The 14,192-nt window shown below is 42.7% G+C and overlaps 2 protein-coding genes across 6 annotated transcripts in view; one reads left to right on the forward strand and one right to left on the reverse strand.

Annotated features, from left to right (window-relative positions):
• The window catches only part of SH3D19 (SH3 domain containing 19), a 171,867-nt gene that overhangs the window by 135,234 nt on the left and 22,441 nt on the right, over positions 1 to 14,192 (reverse strand). The gene's annotated exons all lie outside the window — the stretch shown is intronic.
• Positions 4,756 to 12,067, forward strand: PRSS48 (serine protease 48). Its single transcript, XM_060089258.1, is given in 10 exon segments — positions 4,756 to 4,820; positions 5,243 to 5,259; positions 5,437 to 5,584; positions 8,056 to 8,318; positions 9,038 to 9,207; positions 11,494 to 11,695; positions 11,698 to 11,756; positions 11,759 to 11,807; positions 11,810 to 11,847; positions 11,849 to 12,067. Coding segments are annotated over 10 exon segments (1,167 nt in total). The 3' UTR covers positions 12,005 to 12,067.

The raw sequence follows: 14,192 nt of genomic DNA on the forward strand, positions 1-14,192 counted from the left end.
GGAGTAATGGAGGTAATAGATAAAGATAAGTAAATACAGGTAAATAGATAAGGAAGTAAAAATTCAATGTTACATCTGCAAAGACACTTTTGAGATCATCAGCTGATTCCAGTGCCTTCATGGTACAACGGGAAAACACAGGCCTTAGTGGAAAGGTGACTTGCCTAAGGTCATGCAGTCTTCCCCATAAAAATGACAGCATAGCTCTGTGGGCTGAAAACCAAAGACGATTTCTCCAATATGATAGAAGAGTTTAGCTTAGATTTAGAAAGGACTCGTAGATTCCAACTGTCTCTTTAAAAATGGACATTTTCTTACATAACTCAATATCATTATTACACCCATCAAGATTAACAATACTTCCTTCAGAACATCTAAGACCCAGTTAATTATTAAATTTCCTTGCTTGTATCAAAATGTCTTCTTAGAGTTGATCTGCTGAATCAGGATCCAAACAGGGGCCACACACACTTATGACTCTTATGTTTCTTTTCACCTAGAGGAGTTTCCCTCCCTTTGTACCCTCATACCATTGACTTGTTATAGAAAGCAGTGTTAGTTGTTTTATAAAATGTCCCACATTCTGGATGTGACTGTGAACTTCCTTGGCCTTGTAATTTAACTTACTCCTTCATCCCTGTATTTGCTGTAAGTGGAAGTAGCTTTAGAGATTCAGGTTTCACTTTTTTGACAAGAAAACTTCATTGGATATTCCTTCACATTACGTCACATCAGGAGGCTCATGTCTGCCTTATCCCACTTTTCATGATGGTAAGATTGAACAGATCATTCAAATAGTAACAGCCTGAGCTGTTTCATCTAAAACTTTCAACTACTGATAATCATCCCCTGAATCAATTATCTCATAAAGAGCTGTAAGTATTGCTTTGAAATTCTATCACTCCAACCAGTAAGAATTTATTAGCTGAAATTCTTCCCTCATCAACTAAGCCCGTTTTGTCACCCTGAACTACAGTTTGGACAGGAAAAGCAAGATAGCTATTTAATTCTTTCCTTTTACTTCCAATTTTAATAGTAAGGAGCTCATGTCTTAGTTACAATAAAGTTTATTTCCAACTAAATTAGAACCAAAAATATATTTTCACAAAACATTTAAGCAAAAGGGAAAAAAATCGTGTGAATGACCCATTTAATATGTAAAGAGTTTTCAGTGACCGCAGATTTGTCCAGGGATATAAAAAAGTCCAAAGGTCTAGGACAACCACAGGACCCTCAGGGGGAAAGGAGTGTCTGGTCAAAGTTTGTTCGTTTGGTAGACCAACAGAAAGACCTGTTCAGACCTGTAGTAACTTTGCAAAAAGATGATCTTTACTCCAAACATGACTTGAAGGCAAATCTCAAATTGAGGTCTGACTCTTAAAAGCTATATTTAAGTGAGTTGACTAAATAGTTAAAATTGCCTGTGAATATAATAAATTAATTGGAATACCAATTGTGATATGAATAAGGAATCTTTTCTCTGACTAAATGAACAGGACAAAATTGCAGGTTGCTATATTAATTTCAGGAAAAAATTAAGGTGAAAAGTACCTAGAGGGTCACCATATAATGATAAAAAGCGCAGTGAGTGGTGGACACATAACCAGAATGAATGGATAAACCACACACACACACACACACACACACACACACACACACACACACAAAACATAGGAAGCATAAAACAAAAACCATTAAAAATGTATGGAGGAGGGCTTCCCTGGTGGCGCAGTGGTTGAGAGTCCGCCTGCCGATGCAGGGGACGCGGGTTTGTGCCCCTGTCCAGGAGATCCCACATGAGGTGGAGCGGCTGGGCCCATAAGCCATGGCGGCTGAGCCTGCGCGTCCGGAGCCTGTGCTCTGCAACCAGAGAGGCCACAACAGTGAGAGGCCCATGTACCGAAAAAAAAAAAAAAAAAAAATGTATGGAGGAGATAACATAAATATAATAGTAGTAGATTTCCACCTCCACCAAGCAGTCACAAATGAAGACAACTAAACCTGAAAAAGACAGTTGTGGCACTCAGTAAACACGGAGATGGAAAATTCATTTTTTTTGAAGTGTTCACTTCTAAAATCTGAAACAGTGTATTGAAAGAGGTAAACACCTTACTGTACTGAGATACAGCAAATGTGGCATCTGCTCCACCACAACAGTCCCTGCAGCTTAGCTGTGGCCATATTCCTTCATCCTCATCATGCACAAGGGCACTTTCTGCAAAGACACTTAGTCCACAGCCATGTACCTAAGGGCTGGTAAGAAAAGATCACCTGTTCAAATTCTGCGGAATTTGAACTAAAAGTAAGGAACAACTTGGGTAGTTTATAGTGGGATAGAATGAAAAGACATGGAGAGTGCTGGGCCATCCTGATGGCAGAGGACCAGAGTGAGGATGCCGAACTGCTGCTCTGAGCTCTCGAGCCATCCTGGATCCAGAGCCCACTGCCAGCTCCAGTCTCCCACCCTGGTCTCCAGTCTGTCCTAGGATAACTCCAGATGTCCTTGCTACTCTGTTCTCCTTACTGTTCCTCAGAAATCTGGATTGGTTTGTTATGCCTGCCATAACACAGTAGCACAGACTGCGGGGTGGGGGTGGGGGCTTAAATAACAGAAATGTGTTTTCTCACAGTTCCAGAGGTGAGAAGTCTGAGATCAAGGTGTCAGCACGGTTGGTTCCTCCAGAGGGACGGGAGGTAAAGATCTGTTCTAGGCTTTCTTGGCTTGTAGATGTCCGTCTTCTCCCTCTGTATGTGTCCAAACTTCCTCTTCTTGTAAGGACATCAGTCATACTAGATTAAGGCCTACCCTAATGACCTCATTTTACCTTAATTACCTCTTTAGAGACACTATCTCTAAGTACGATCACATTCTAAGGTACTGGGGGTTAGAACCGCAACACATAAATTTGGGGTTGGGGGAGACACGTTGCAGCCCATGACAATATCTTTAAAATAATCTCTCTCTGTTTAAGCGAGTTTCATTGAGTCTCTGCTGCCTGTAACTGAATAACACTTACCCAAACAGCTATATTTTCTGGTCTTATTTTTTAAAATTATTCATGTGTTTCTGTCAAACGTGCCCAAATTTTAAGCTGCAAGAGAGCAACAACATGCTTTAACACTTCCCTGAATTCTGCCTCCACAGACCTACTACCCTACAGACTACGGGTACAGAAAACAAAAAAGGCGCAGAAAAGAATTCTGTAGCAGATGCTGTGCTGCATGGCCCAGACCCCCCCTTCAGGACTAAAGCTTTCACTTTCTTAGCAACCAGGAGCAGAGAGTTCGAAGCCAAGTCCAATTCCAAGAACTGCACCCAGTCACTCAGAAGTCCAAGGGCTCAGCCTTCTAGTCTCAGTTCAGGGCATCTTTGAAGGGCCACCCCAGCTCCAGAGCAACCTCTGGGAATGGCTGAGACCCCTGTTGTAGATGCATTACATCAACTCTCCCTGTGCCCAATCCTGCTTCCATCGCCCCTCGACGTGTTGATCCTAAGACCACTCCCCAACAAACTTCTTGCACACAAATCTCTTCTTAGAGTCTGTCTCCCAGAAAACCTGACTTGCAGTACAGTCTATGGCTAACACTGTAAATGAAGATGAAGACCAAAAAATTTAGAAAAAAATAGCCAGGTACTGGGTTAATTTCCTCTTTTTCATTTCTAGCTTCTGAAGAATCCTGCCCATCTTCCAACTCCTTGTTAGAGACAGGGTTCCATTCCTTTCTGTAGCCTCCAACCTGCCCTGGCGGCAGAAGCCTCAGACACCCTGCACTCCCTGGACAGCAGGGGGCACCTCGAGCCCCAGCTCCTCCCCCTGGGTCCTGTAGCTGCATTTCTCAAGTCTGGTCCCTTCAGCGCCTGGCCAGGGTGGGGGCCAAAGCAGAGGAGGGGGCGAAGCCGAGGATCCAGCTAGGAGGAAAAGCTGGTCCCGCCCCTCTTCTCCGGCTGCTCCCCGGCGGGCCTCGCCCTGGGAGCCGGAGTCCAGAAGGCAGGGGGTGCTGACTCTGAGGCCAGAAACGTGGGCCCTGCGGGCTGTGTCTTCCTGCTGGCCCTTCTGCTGGGTGAGCCCCTGAGGCTGGGGGTGGAGTGGAGAGGAGGACGCAGAGGTTTTGGGGCTCAACAAGTTACCGTATATGGAGTAACAGGACACTTCACCCACGGGATGGGACTTCTGAATGGTGTGGCCTGCGAAAGTCCTGAGGGGACCCTCTGTGCCAGGCCCCAGGCAGTCCAAGGCTCATGGATATAGAAGTAAACACAAAGATCCCCGCCCCTGGGGGGCTTATAGTCAATGCACATATCAAATATGTAAATTACAAGGCCCGTTAGAAAGCAATAAATACTGTGACCGTAGAGGGGTGTCTAAGGTACAGGGACACTGTCATTTTAAATAGGGTGGTCAAGGAAGGTTTCACTAAGAAGAAGCTATTTGAGCAAAGACTTGAAGGAGATGAGTGATTGAGCTAAGAGGATTGAGGGAAAGAGCATTTCAGGCAGAGGGAACTGGAAGTACAAACGCCAGTCCGTGATTTCAGGAATAAGCTTGTTCATTTATTTTTCTGGCCCACAGTGATTTAAAAGCCGGGTAGGCTGAGAGCAGCAAAAAGATAACAGGTAGCAAAGAAGAAAGATATACAAATACTGCAAAATACTAGTTCAGTTCAAGAAAACATAACAAAAGTAAATAGCTTATAAACCTCAAAATCATCTGAAGGCATTAATGTATTTACAACCTCACATGCTTGATACTCCTGATGGCAGCCGTGAATCATCAAGTAAAAGTTAAATTATGTCCCATGTATGCTGCTAAAAAAGTTAGGTAAGTAAGTATGTAATTATCAAGATTACCACTAGTGGGTAGATATTTATAAAAATTTGGCCTTTAGGGATTCCCTGGTGGCACAGTGGTTGAGAGTCCGCCTGCCGATGCGGGGGACACGGGTACGTGCCCAGGTCCGGGAAGATCCCACATGCCGCGGAGCGGCTGGGCCCGTGAGCCATGGCCGCTAAGCCTGTGTGTCCGGAGCCTGTGCTCCACAACGGGAGAGGCCACAACAGTGAGAGGCCCACGTACCGCAAAAAAAAAAAAAAAAAAAAAAAAAAAAAATTAACACCAATCTGAGAAATTTAAGTAGGTAGAAAGCCTCTCTATTCAGTAAATCTGGATATAAGAGGTGTTGTTATATATTAATGATATGGTGTATTTGTTTTAGGGTCTTGCCTATCCTTTTCTTTCCAAAGGAAATCCCTGCAGTCAGGTGAGTGGTCTCCCCTTGGGCCCAAGACTGCTGGGTTTGGATCTGGAATAGGATGGAGTATAGAGGCTCGGGAGGACTCAGGTCCCAGGAATGGATGGGAGTTTGGAGATGATAAGACGGGGATCAGGAGAACAGCACAACCAGATTCCCATGTTTCTCTCTTTCCTCTTTCTCTAGGGTGCGCACGACCTGTACACTCGAGCCGTATTGTGAGTGGTGAGCACTGGCCTTGGCAGGTCAGCCTGCACTTGGGCGAGTCCCACGTCTGTGGAGGTTCCCTCATCAGTGACAGGTGGATACTGACAGCAGCACACTGCCTACACAGGTGAGTCCTAGCTGGTGCCTAGCACACAGAGAGGTTCTCGATAAATATCTGAATGAACCCATGAATGAGCCAACAGACTAAGGAAAGTGCCAAGATGAACAGGCAGGAGGAAACCTAGGTCATCTTGGACTAGGGACAGGGCACAGAGGTAGGAAAAAAAAAAAGATGAAAATAGTCACTACATTAGAAACTTTGCTTACTTTTCACATCACTTCCTAAACACCAGTCAGGGAATTTTGTCTTAAGCTGCTTTGGGTCACAAACACAATCTCTGAGAGAAGTAAGGTACCATGTGGTGAGTAAGCTGTAGAGAGAGGCACATGTAAAACTGATGTCTCCAGCCAACAGCTAATGAAGACGTGACAGACCCTCCTGAGTCGGACCTTGAGATGACACAGCAGTCCACCCTGAGTGCAGCCTGGTCAGAGGCACCCAGATCCTGATCCACAGAAACTGTGAAATGTTTGCTGTTCTAAGCCTCTAAGCTTTGTGGTAACTTGTTATGCCACAGGAGATGACATATACACAGAAATCAAAACGCCAGGACTTTTCAATAACAAACTGAAAGCTCAAAGAAAATAGAGTAATAACTTCAAAAGGCTGAGAGAATTCCCATTTAGAATTCTGCTCATATTTACAAATGATCAATCAAGTGTGGGATAGAAATAAGACATTTTCAAATATACAAAGCAGAAAAAATATTACCCTTCATGCACATTTTCTCAGGAAGCCATAGGAGAATGCGCTTCATCAAAATAAAGGGTGGGGGCTTCCCTGGTGGCGCAGTGGTTGAGAGTCCGCCTGCCGATGCAGGGGATACGGGTTCGTGCCCCGGTCTGGGAGGATCCCATATGCCGCAGAGCGGCTGGGCCCGTGAGCCATGGCCGCTGAGCCTGCGCGTCCGGAGCCTGTGCTCCGCAACGGGAGAGGCCACTACAGTGAGAGGCCCGCGTACCGCAAAAAAAAAATAAAAAATAAAAAAAAATAAAGGGTGGGGTGGGGACAGGAAAACATGGGATCCAGAAAAAACAGAATACAACACAGAAGAAAACCCTCAAGAAAATCATAAAGAAAAGTACCAAGGTTGGAGTTACAGGGCAGAGGGCTTTAAAAAAAAAAAAATAGACTTCCCTGGTGGCGCAGTGGTTAAGAATCCGCCTGCCAATGCAGGGCACATGGGTTCGAGCCCTGGTCCAGGAAGATCCCACATGCCGCAGAGCAACTAAGCCCATGTGCCACAACTACTGAGCCTGCGCTCTAGAGCCCGTGTGCCACAACTACTGAAGCCTACACGCCTAGAGCCCGAGCTCTACAACAAGAGAAGCCACTGCGATAAGAAGCCTGCGCACCGCAACGAAGAGTAGACCCTGCTCACTGCAACTAGAGAAAACCCGTGTGCAGCAACGAAGACCCAATGCAGCCAAAAAAAAAAAATTAATTAATTTTTTAAAAAGGATACTATTGATAAAACGCCTAACAGGTGTCAACATATTGAGAGATTTACACTTCTAGCAGACACTTTGGGGAACAAATAATGAGTCAGTAATAGGTACATTGAAAACTAAAAAAACAAACAAGTGAGACCACATAATTAATTCCAGGAGAAGCAAAAAGTTTTACAAGAAATCGCATTGTGGTACTCAACATGGCCTCATAGTGAATAATGTTTTCACAGTCACAAGGACATACATACTAAATACTGATCTAACAAAAAGTTACATCAGGTGAGGAGGATGGTGGAAAGGAAGTGGGGAGTTGGCAGTACTTGTTGGGTCAATCCTCACCTTCTACAGGAGGAATACGATATTCTAAAACTGAAAGAAAAAAATTAATGGCAATATATAGGGTGTCTTGAAAACACTAGGGAAGATGCTAAAAGAAAGAGCTAGGAGTTGAAAGTGATTGCCTTTGGATAGCATGAGTTGAGGGCAGTTGGGCAGAGAACTTCTGTTGTTTATTTATTTTGTAAATCTGATCAAACTACTGAACATTTAAATTACATATATATCATATATATATATATATATATATATATATATATATGAACTTTGGTGGTTACATTTTGCTTTAATTTTTTAATTTAGAAATAAAGGTCTAGTGCTCAGAACTCAAAAGTGAAAATAAAACAACAATGACTGTTAAGCATATAGGCTATGGCTGAAACCATGGAGAATAGTAGAGGTGAATAAGAGAACCAGGGAAAAAATACAGGACAAAACTCTGGCCATAATCATACAAAAGGAGACCACAGAAACAGCAGACAGCAAAAGAAAGAGTGATCAGGGAGTGAGGGAAGGAGAAAAGAAGGCAAACCAACCCTGTGCCAAGTTGGAAGCAGCCTGGTGAATTCCAAGTCTGTTACCCTCCTTTCTTACCTAAAGACTTAGTGCTACACACAGGCAGCTTGTTCTGACCCAGCTGTAGCACAAAAGCATGCTCCACTTTTATTCTCCTCTTTCTCTTCCCCTTAGGCTCTGGATTCCTTTCTTATATGCTGTGTGGCTGGGATCAATTGACATAGGCCACTCAAATACAGGCGTGAAGTATCATGTGTTCCGAATTGTCATCCATCCCAAACACCACGGTACCCCTGCAGACACTGCCTTGTTGAGGCTGTTCTCTAGAGTCACCTACAGTTCTTCCATCCTGCCTATTTGCTTGTCCAGTGTCAAAAAGCAGTGGACAATTCCAGACTCTTGCTGGGTGACTGGATGGGGAAAAGCAGAAGATGAAGGTGAGAATGGGAAGAGAAAGGGGTTGTTTTATACATCACCTTCTTGTACCCATTCTAGAATATTCATATTCTAGGCATTTCATTACTACGGCAAATATTTTCAACAAAACCAGACACTATCTAAAAGTCTTCAAATAAAATGTCTGCTTATTTATATGTTTATTTACTCTTATATCCTGCCTACAGTCTAGCTACAGCAGCAAGAAAAGATACTATTTATTTATTTAATTTATTTTTTAATACTAACAATCTAAACACACAATTACCTCTCTGAAACAGAGGTTAACAAGCCTGATGTAAGGCTGGAAAGAGTCTAGTACTTTAAATCTGTTTTTAAAGTGTTGTGTCAACTCTTTCTCAGGATAAAGTAAAGACAGGAAATGATCTGGGAGCAGAAAAATGAGAAAGGAAAAAGTTGTAGAATACTGTAGAATACTCACGTCTTTACCTAATCAAAATGTATCAGCACTTCTCTTTATTTAGAACATTAGGAATGCCCCACGTGGCACATTAGAAAAGCCCCAAACCAATAGAATTTTGAATTATCCATTGTTTTAGATTAACTGTACCAAAAAAACTCTTCCATTAGCCAACATGATTGGAAAGTGACTGTGTCCTGCTTTTGGATTCCCATTCAGAGATGTCTGCATATCATGACAGCATGTTATCCCTGCACCTTTCCAGGCTGCTTTTCCTTTCACCCCTATTTATCTCTACAGATTCTGACTACCCTACCATCCTCCAAGAAGCAGAAATACCCATCATTGAACACCAGCATTGAGAAATAATCTACAACCCGGTGGGTTACCTACTACCACAGACAGAGCCTGTCATCCAGGAAAGCAAGATTTGTGCTGGTGATCTTGAGAAAAGAAAGGATACTTGCCAGGTCAGGGTTTGCTCTTGAAATTTTTTTATTTTAACATGTGATCTTAATTTGGATCCAGGTTTGCCCATCTGTAAACAACAGTGAATTGGGAATCAGGAGACAAATGTTCTGACAATAATTCTGTGTTAACCTGGATAAGTCACTTAACCTTTATCTATTAATTTAATCTCTTCAACTACTGATCTAGAGCAATGCTAACCACTGGTGCTTGGATTTTCACAGTCTCATATGTTTTTATAAATATATTAAGAGGTTGACATAGAAGTGCCAACTTTTTAATTTTTTGTTTGTTTGTTTGTTTGGTTGGTTTTTTTGCGGTATGTGGGCCTCTCACTGTTGTGGCCTCTCCCGTTGCGGAGCACAGGCTCCAGACGTGCAGGCTCAGCGGCCATGGCTCACGGGCCCAGCCGCTCCATGGCATGTGGGATCTTCCCGGACCGGGGCACGAACCCGTGTCCCCTGCATTGGCAGGCGGACTCTCAACCACTGCGCCACCAGGGAAGCCCCTTTTTAATTTTTTGAAGTAAGAAACATTTCATTTCATTGTACACTTAAAAGATGTCATTCCATTGTCTCCTGATCATAACTGTCTGATGAAAATTCAGCAATCATTTGTGTCTTCCTCCACTGGGTGTGATGTGTTTTGTTCTGGCAGCTTTCAATACACTTTCCTTCATATGTGATTGTTAGAAGTTTGAATGTCATGTCCTAGGTGTGATTGTCTTTGCCTTTATCCTATTTGGGATTCAGTGACTTGTTTTTTTAATCTACTCTTTTACCTTTCATCAAAACTTGGGAAATTTTCATTCATAATTTCTACAACTATTATTCTGTCTCATTTCTCTCTTTTCCCCTTCTGGGTGAAACAGAAAATTTGTAAGTTACAACTTTTGATATTTTCACACAAGTCCCTGATATTCTATATTTACCTTTTTCTGTTTTTCAAATTGGATAGTTTAAATTAATCTATATTCAGAATCATTGCTTCTTTCTCCTGCCATCTACATTTTACTGTTAAGTTCATCTAGTGAAATTTTTATTTCAGATATTTTATTTTTTAGTTCTAGAATGACCATTTGGGTTTTACTTCCTCCTTCCCTCCCTCCCCGCCCACCTCACACACATTTTTCTATATCTCTGCCAAAATTTCCTGTCTGTATATTCATTATTTACAAATCCAACAACAATGAGACACAACTTCACACCCAGGAGGATGGCTATAATCAAGACAGATAATAACAAGAGTTGGCAAGGAATGTGGAGAAATGGGAATATTCACATACCTAGTGAGAATGTAAAATGGTGCAGCCACTCTGGAAAACCTCAAAAGGCTAAGTATGGACTTACCATATGATCCAGGAATTCCACTCCTAAGTACACACCCAAGAGAAATGGAAAATACATCCATATAAAATTTTGTACATGAATATTCATTGCAGCATTATTTATAATAGCCAAAAAGTGAAAACAACCCAACTGACCATCAACTGATAACTGGATAACAAAATGTGGTATGTCAATATAATGGAATATTATTCAGCCATAATAAGGAATGGAGTACTTACACATGCTATTGACATAACACGGATGAACCTTGAAAACAGTACGCTAAGTGGAAGAGGCCAGACATAAAAGGTCATATATAGTTTCATTTATACAAAATATCCATAATATGCAAATTCACAGAGGCAGAAAGTAGGTAACTGGTTGGCCTAGGGCTGGAAGGAATGGGAGGAAACGAGGGAGACTGCTAAAGGGTATGGAGTTTTTTGGGGGGGTGACCAAAATGGGTTGTGGTAATGGTTGAGCAACACTGTGAATATACTAAAACTGAACTTTAAATGGGTGAATTGTACAGTATGTGAATTATATCTCAATAAAGCTGTTACCAAAAAAATAGCAAGATTGAGAGATACATCACCAACTACTATCACCACCATTTTATATAAGAAAGCATTATCTTAACACTAAAAAAGGCAATAAGAACCTAAAAATAGAAAAATAAGGACAGTTCATTCAACTGAATGAATCTAGTGGAAAACTCATCATATTTATTTCTTTTCAATCACAGATGAGTATTTTGAAACTACTGATATATTTAGCTAAGGTCTCTGCCAATTTCAGATTCTATGATTCTAAATTTCCATGTCAGTGGGAAGTCCAGCTCCCTCCGTATTATTACAGCTCTATGGGCTCCACTGCCCCATTCTAAGGAACCTCCACCCGTGACCACGCCCTCTTCATGGTCCTCCTTCACTATGCTCATGACCTTTATCTCTTCCTTAGGGTGATTCTGGAGGGCCTCTGTCATGTCATATTGATGGTGTATGGACCCAGATAGGATTGTCAAGCTGGGGAACAGGATGTGGTCTTTCTTTTCCTGGAGTCTACACCAATGTGACCTACTACCAAAAATGGACTATGTCCATTATCTCAAGAGCTGAGGTCTTGGATGCCAACAACCTGGACTTATCTGACTTCTTGCTCCCTACTGTCTGCTCTCTCGGGCACTCCTGGGACCCTCCTGCGCCTTTAGGCCTAACATTTTACCGGGAGAGTAGGCGGTGTAACTGAAGCTGCTGGCCAAGTACAGGGCTAGGAAGGAATGCGTGGAGAAGCCCCAGGGGCAGAGAACTCACAAGGAGAGTCGCTGGGAACTCTGGATGACTTCCTTAAAATAATGAGAAAGGATTTTGTTTTTGAGGTTCTTGATTCTGCAAGTAGGTTTCACTGGCTGGAATGTGAACAACTGAGAAATAAGAATGCCACTTCTGGGCATGGCATTCTTTGTCCCTGACTATGCATCTTGCAAGGCAGGAAGGATGCCTTCCATGAAGAAGTATTTACAGACACAAAGAAATGGCGACAGAAGCAGGCAACAAAAAAAGTATCTGGGAAGGCAAATGGGAAGGTCCTCAAGAAAGTACCTTATGGGTTTACATTGTGCCCATAGGTTGCATTATGAGCATCTTACCTGGTCTATCTTTCTCTACTTTCTCTACTCTTTGTGCTTCCCCTCTGTAACAAGGCGTCAAATAAGAAATCCATGTATGTAGTTCAGCTCTGAATATTTCTGAAATGTTTACTTTTTGAAATACCTACCAGCAAAAATGGATTAATGCAATAATCTCAAGAGCTGAGGTTTTGGGTTTCAATAATCTGGACCTATCCAGGTTAATTTTACTTCTTAATAAAGTACTTTAAATGTTTATAAGGAAAAGATTATTTCCCTTGCTTATCTAGCATGCTTCTTTTTGTTGAACAATCATGTGACCTATACTATTTCCTTTTCTGCCTAGGCTTCCAGGAGCTCAGAGCTAAGTTTTATACATGATTTCAGTCATTATCTTTATCCTATACTCTCCGGTATAATTCTACTCATACTCCTTTTTATTTCAATCATCCTTCATTTCTCATTTGAACGAATTTAAGTTTTGTTGCATCTCTGTCTTTTGGGCTAAGTCAACTTTCAAAAACAATGTTTTTGGATAAATAAATACATTTAACAGGAAGTGAGGGTAGGTTTGCAAAGTTAAAGTCCTTGCTGACCCTGGACCTCACCTCTCCTCGAGGCGGCCACTACAGCCTCCCACCTGCTGCTCCCACGTCCTTACCGTCACTCACACCTATGCTCAAGTGCATTTGTTCTCCACAGAATTCAGACTAGTGTTTTAAAAATAAAGATTTTTAAAATCCTTTTCTCCTCCTTTCTCTTGTTTACCACACTTCAAAGGCATCCCATTGCTCAAAGAATAAGAACCAAAGTCCTTAACAGGACCTACAAAGCCCTGCTGGCTCTGATCCCAGGCCGCCTCGTCAGCCTCATCTGGCCTCACCCCACCTGCTCTCTACACCCTCACTTCCTCAGATGCTCCAGAAGCCCCTTCTCAGCACCAGACTTCTGTATCTGCTATTTCCCCTTCCCTGCTGTCTTTGCGTAGTTAAGTCTCACTGATCTCAGTTCATTCTTCACTTCCTCAAGGAAGCTGTTCCCAGCTCTCCTGACAAGAACAAATCCCCCCAATATACAGTCTTGCACTATGGTGTCCTCCTGGATAGGACTCAACACAGGTGTAATTTAACATTCGTGTAACTGTCTGATTAATGTATGTCTGTTTTACCAAAATGCAATGAGGTCCATGAGAGGAAGAATTTTTGCTTTTGCCAACCACTATATTCCAGTCTCAATTAAGTATTTGGTGAATGAGTGAATGAATGAATGAGAAATAAACACACAATCTCTTTGTCTCCCCAACTAAGGACCTTTTGTTTACTGAGGTAGCCCAGAACCTGGGCACAGTGTCTTACACAAAGTAGGTTTTCAAATACAGGTTAAATAAAAGGATGAAGGGGGCTTCCCTGGTGGCGCAGTGGTTGAGAGTCCGCCTGCCGATGCAGGGGACACGGGTTCGTGCCCCGGTCCGGGAGGATCCCACGTGCCGCGGAGCGGCTGGGCCCGTGGGCCATGGCCGCTGGGCCTGCGCGTCAGGAGCCTGTGCTCCGCAGCGGGAGAGGCCACAGCAGTGAGAGGCCCGCGTACAGCAAAAAAAAAAAAAAAAGGATGAAGGAAAGACTGTTTTGGCCCCATTCTCTTTCTTACCTCTCTCCACCTATAAGGCACAAAGGAACAAACAGTACACAAAGCAGGTAAACTGAAATCTTTCTCAGAGACAATAATTCAAGCTAAGCAAGCTCTGGAATGATACAGAGGGCAAAGCAAAATGGCAGCTGAGAGAAAAGAAAAAGAGAAAGGCGGGGCAAGAAAGGAAAATGGAGGAGAAAGCACAGACTAAAATCAAGAACTGGAGGAGAACAAATAGGAAGAGAAAACACATAAATGTATGAGCCAGAATATGACACAGCAAGGGGACATAAAGAAGGTCAAGAAAGCCAAAACACTGCTTCCTATCGCTCCTCCAGACCCTTAGGAAGCAACTGTTCCACAGCCCGGGAATCTGACAAAATTTTTCTCCTGAACCAAGAGT

This window comes from Mesoplodon densirostris, chromosome 1 (assembly GCF_025265405.1).
Source record: "Mesoplodon densirostris isolate mMesDen1 chromosome 1, mMesDen1 primary haplotype, whole genome shotgun sequence".
Lineage (NCBI taxonomy): Eukaryota > Metazoa > Chordata > Mammalia > Artiodactyla > Ziphiidae > Mesoplodon > Mesoplodon densirostris.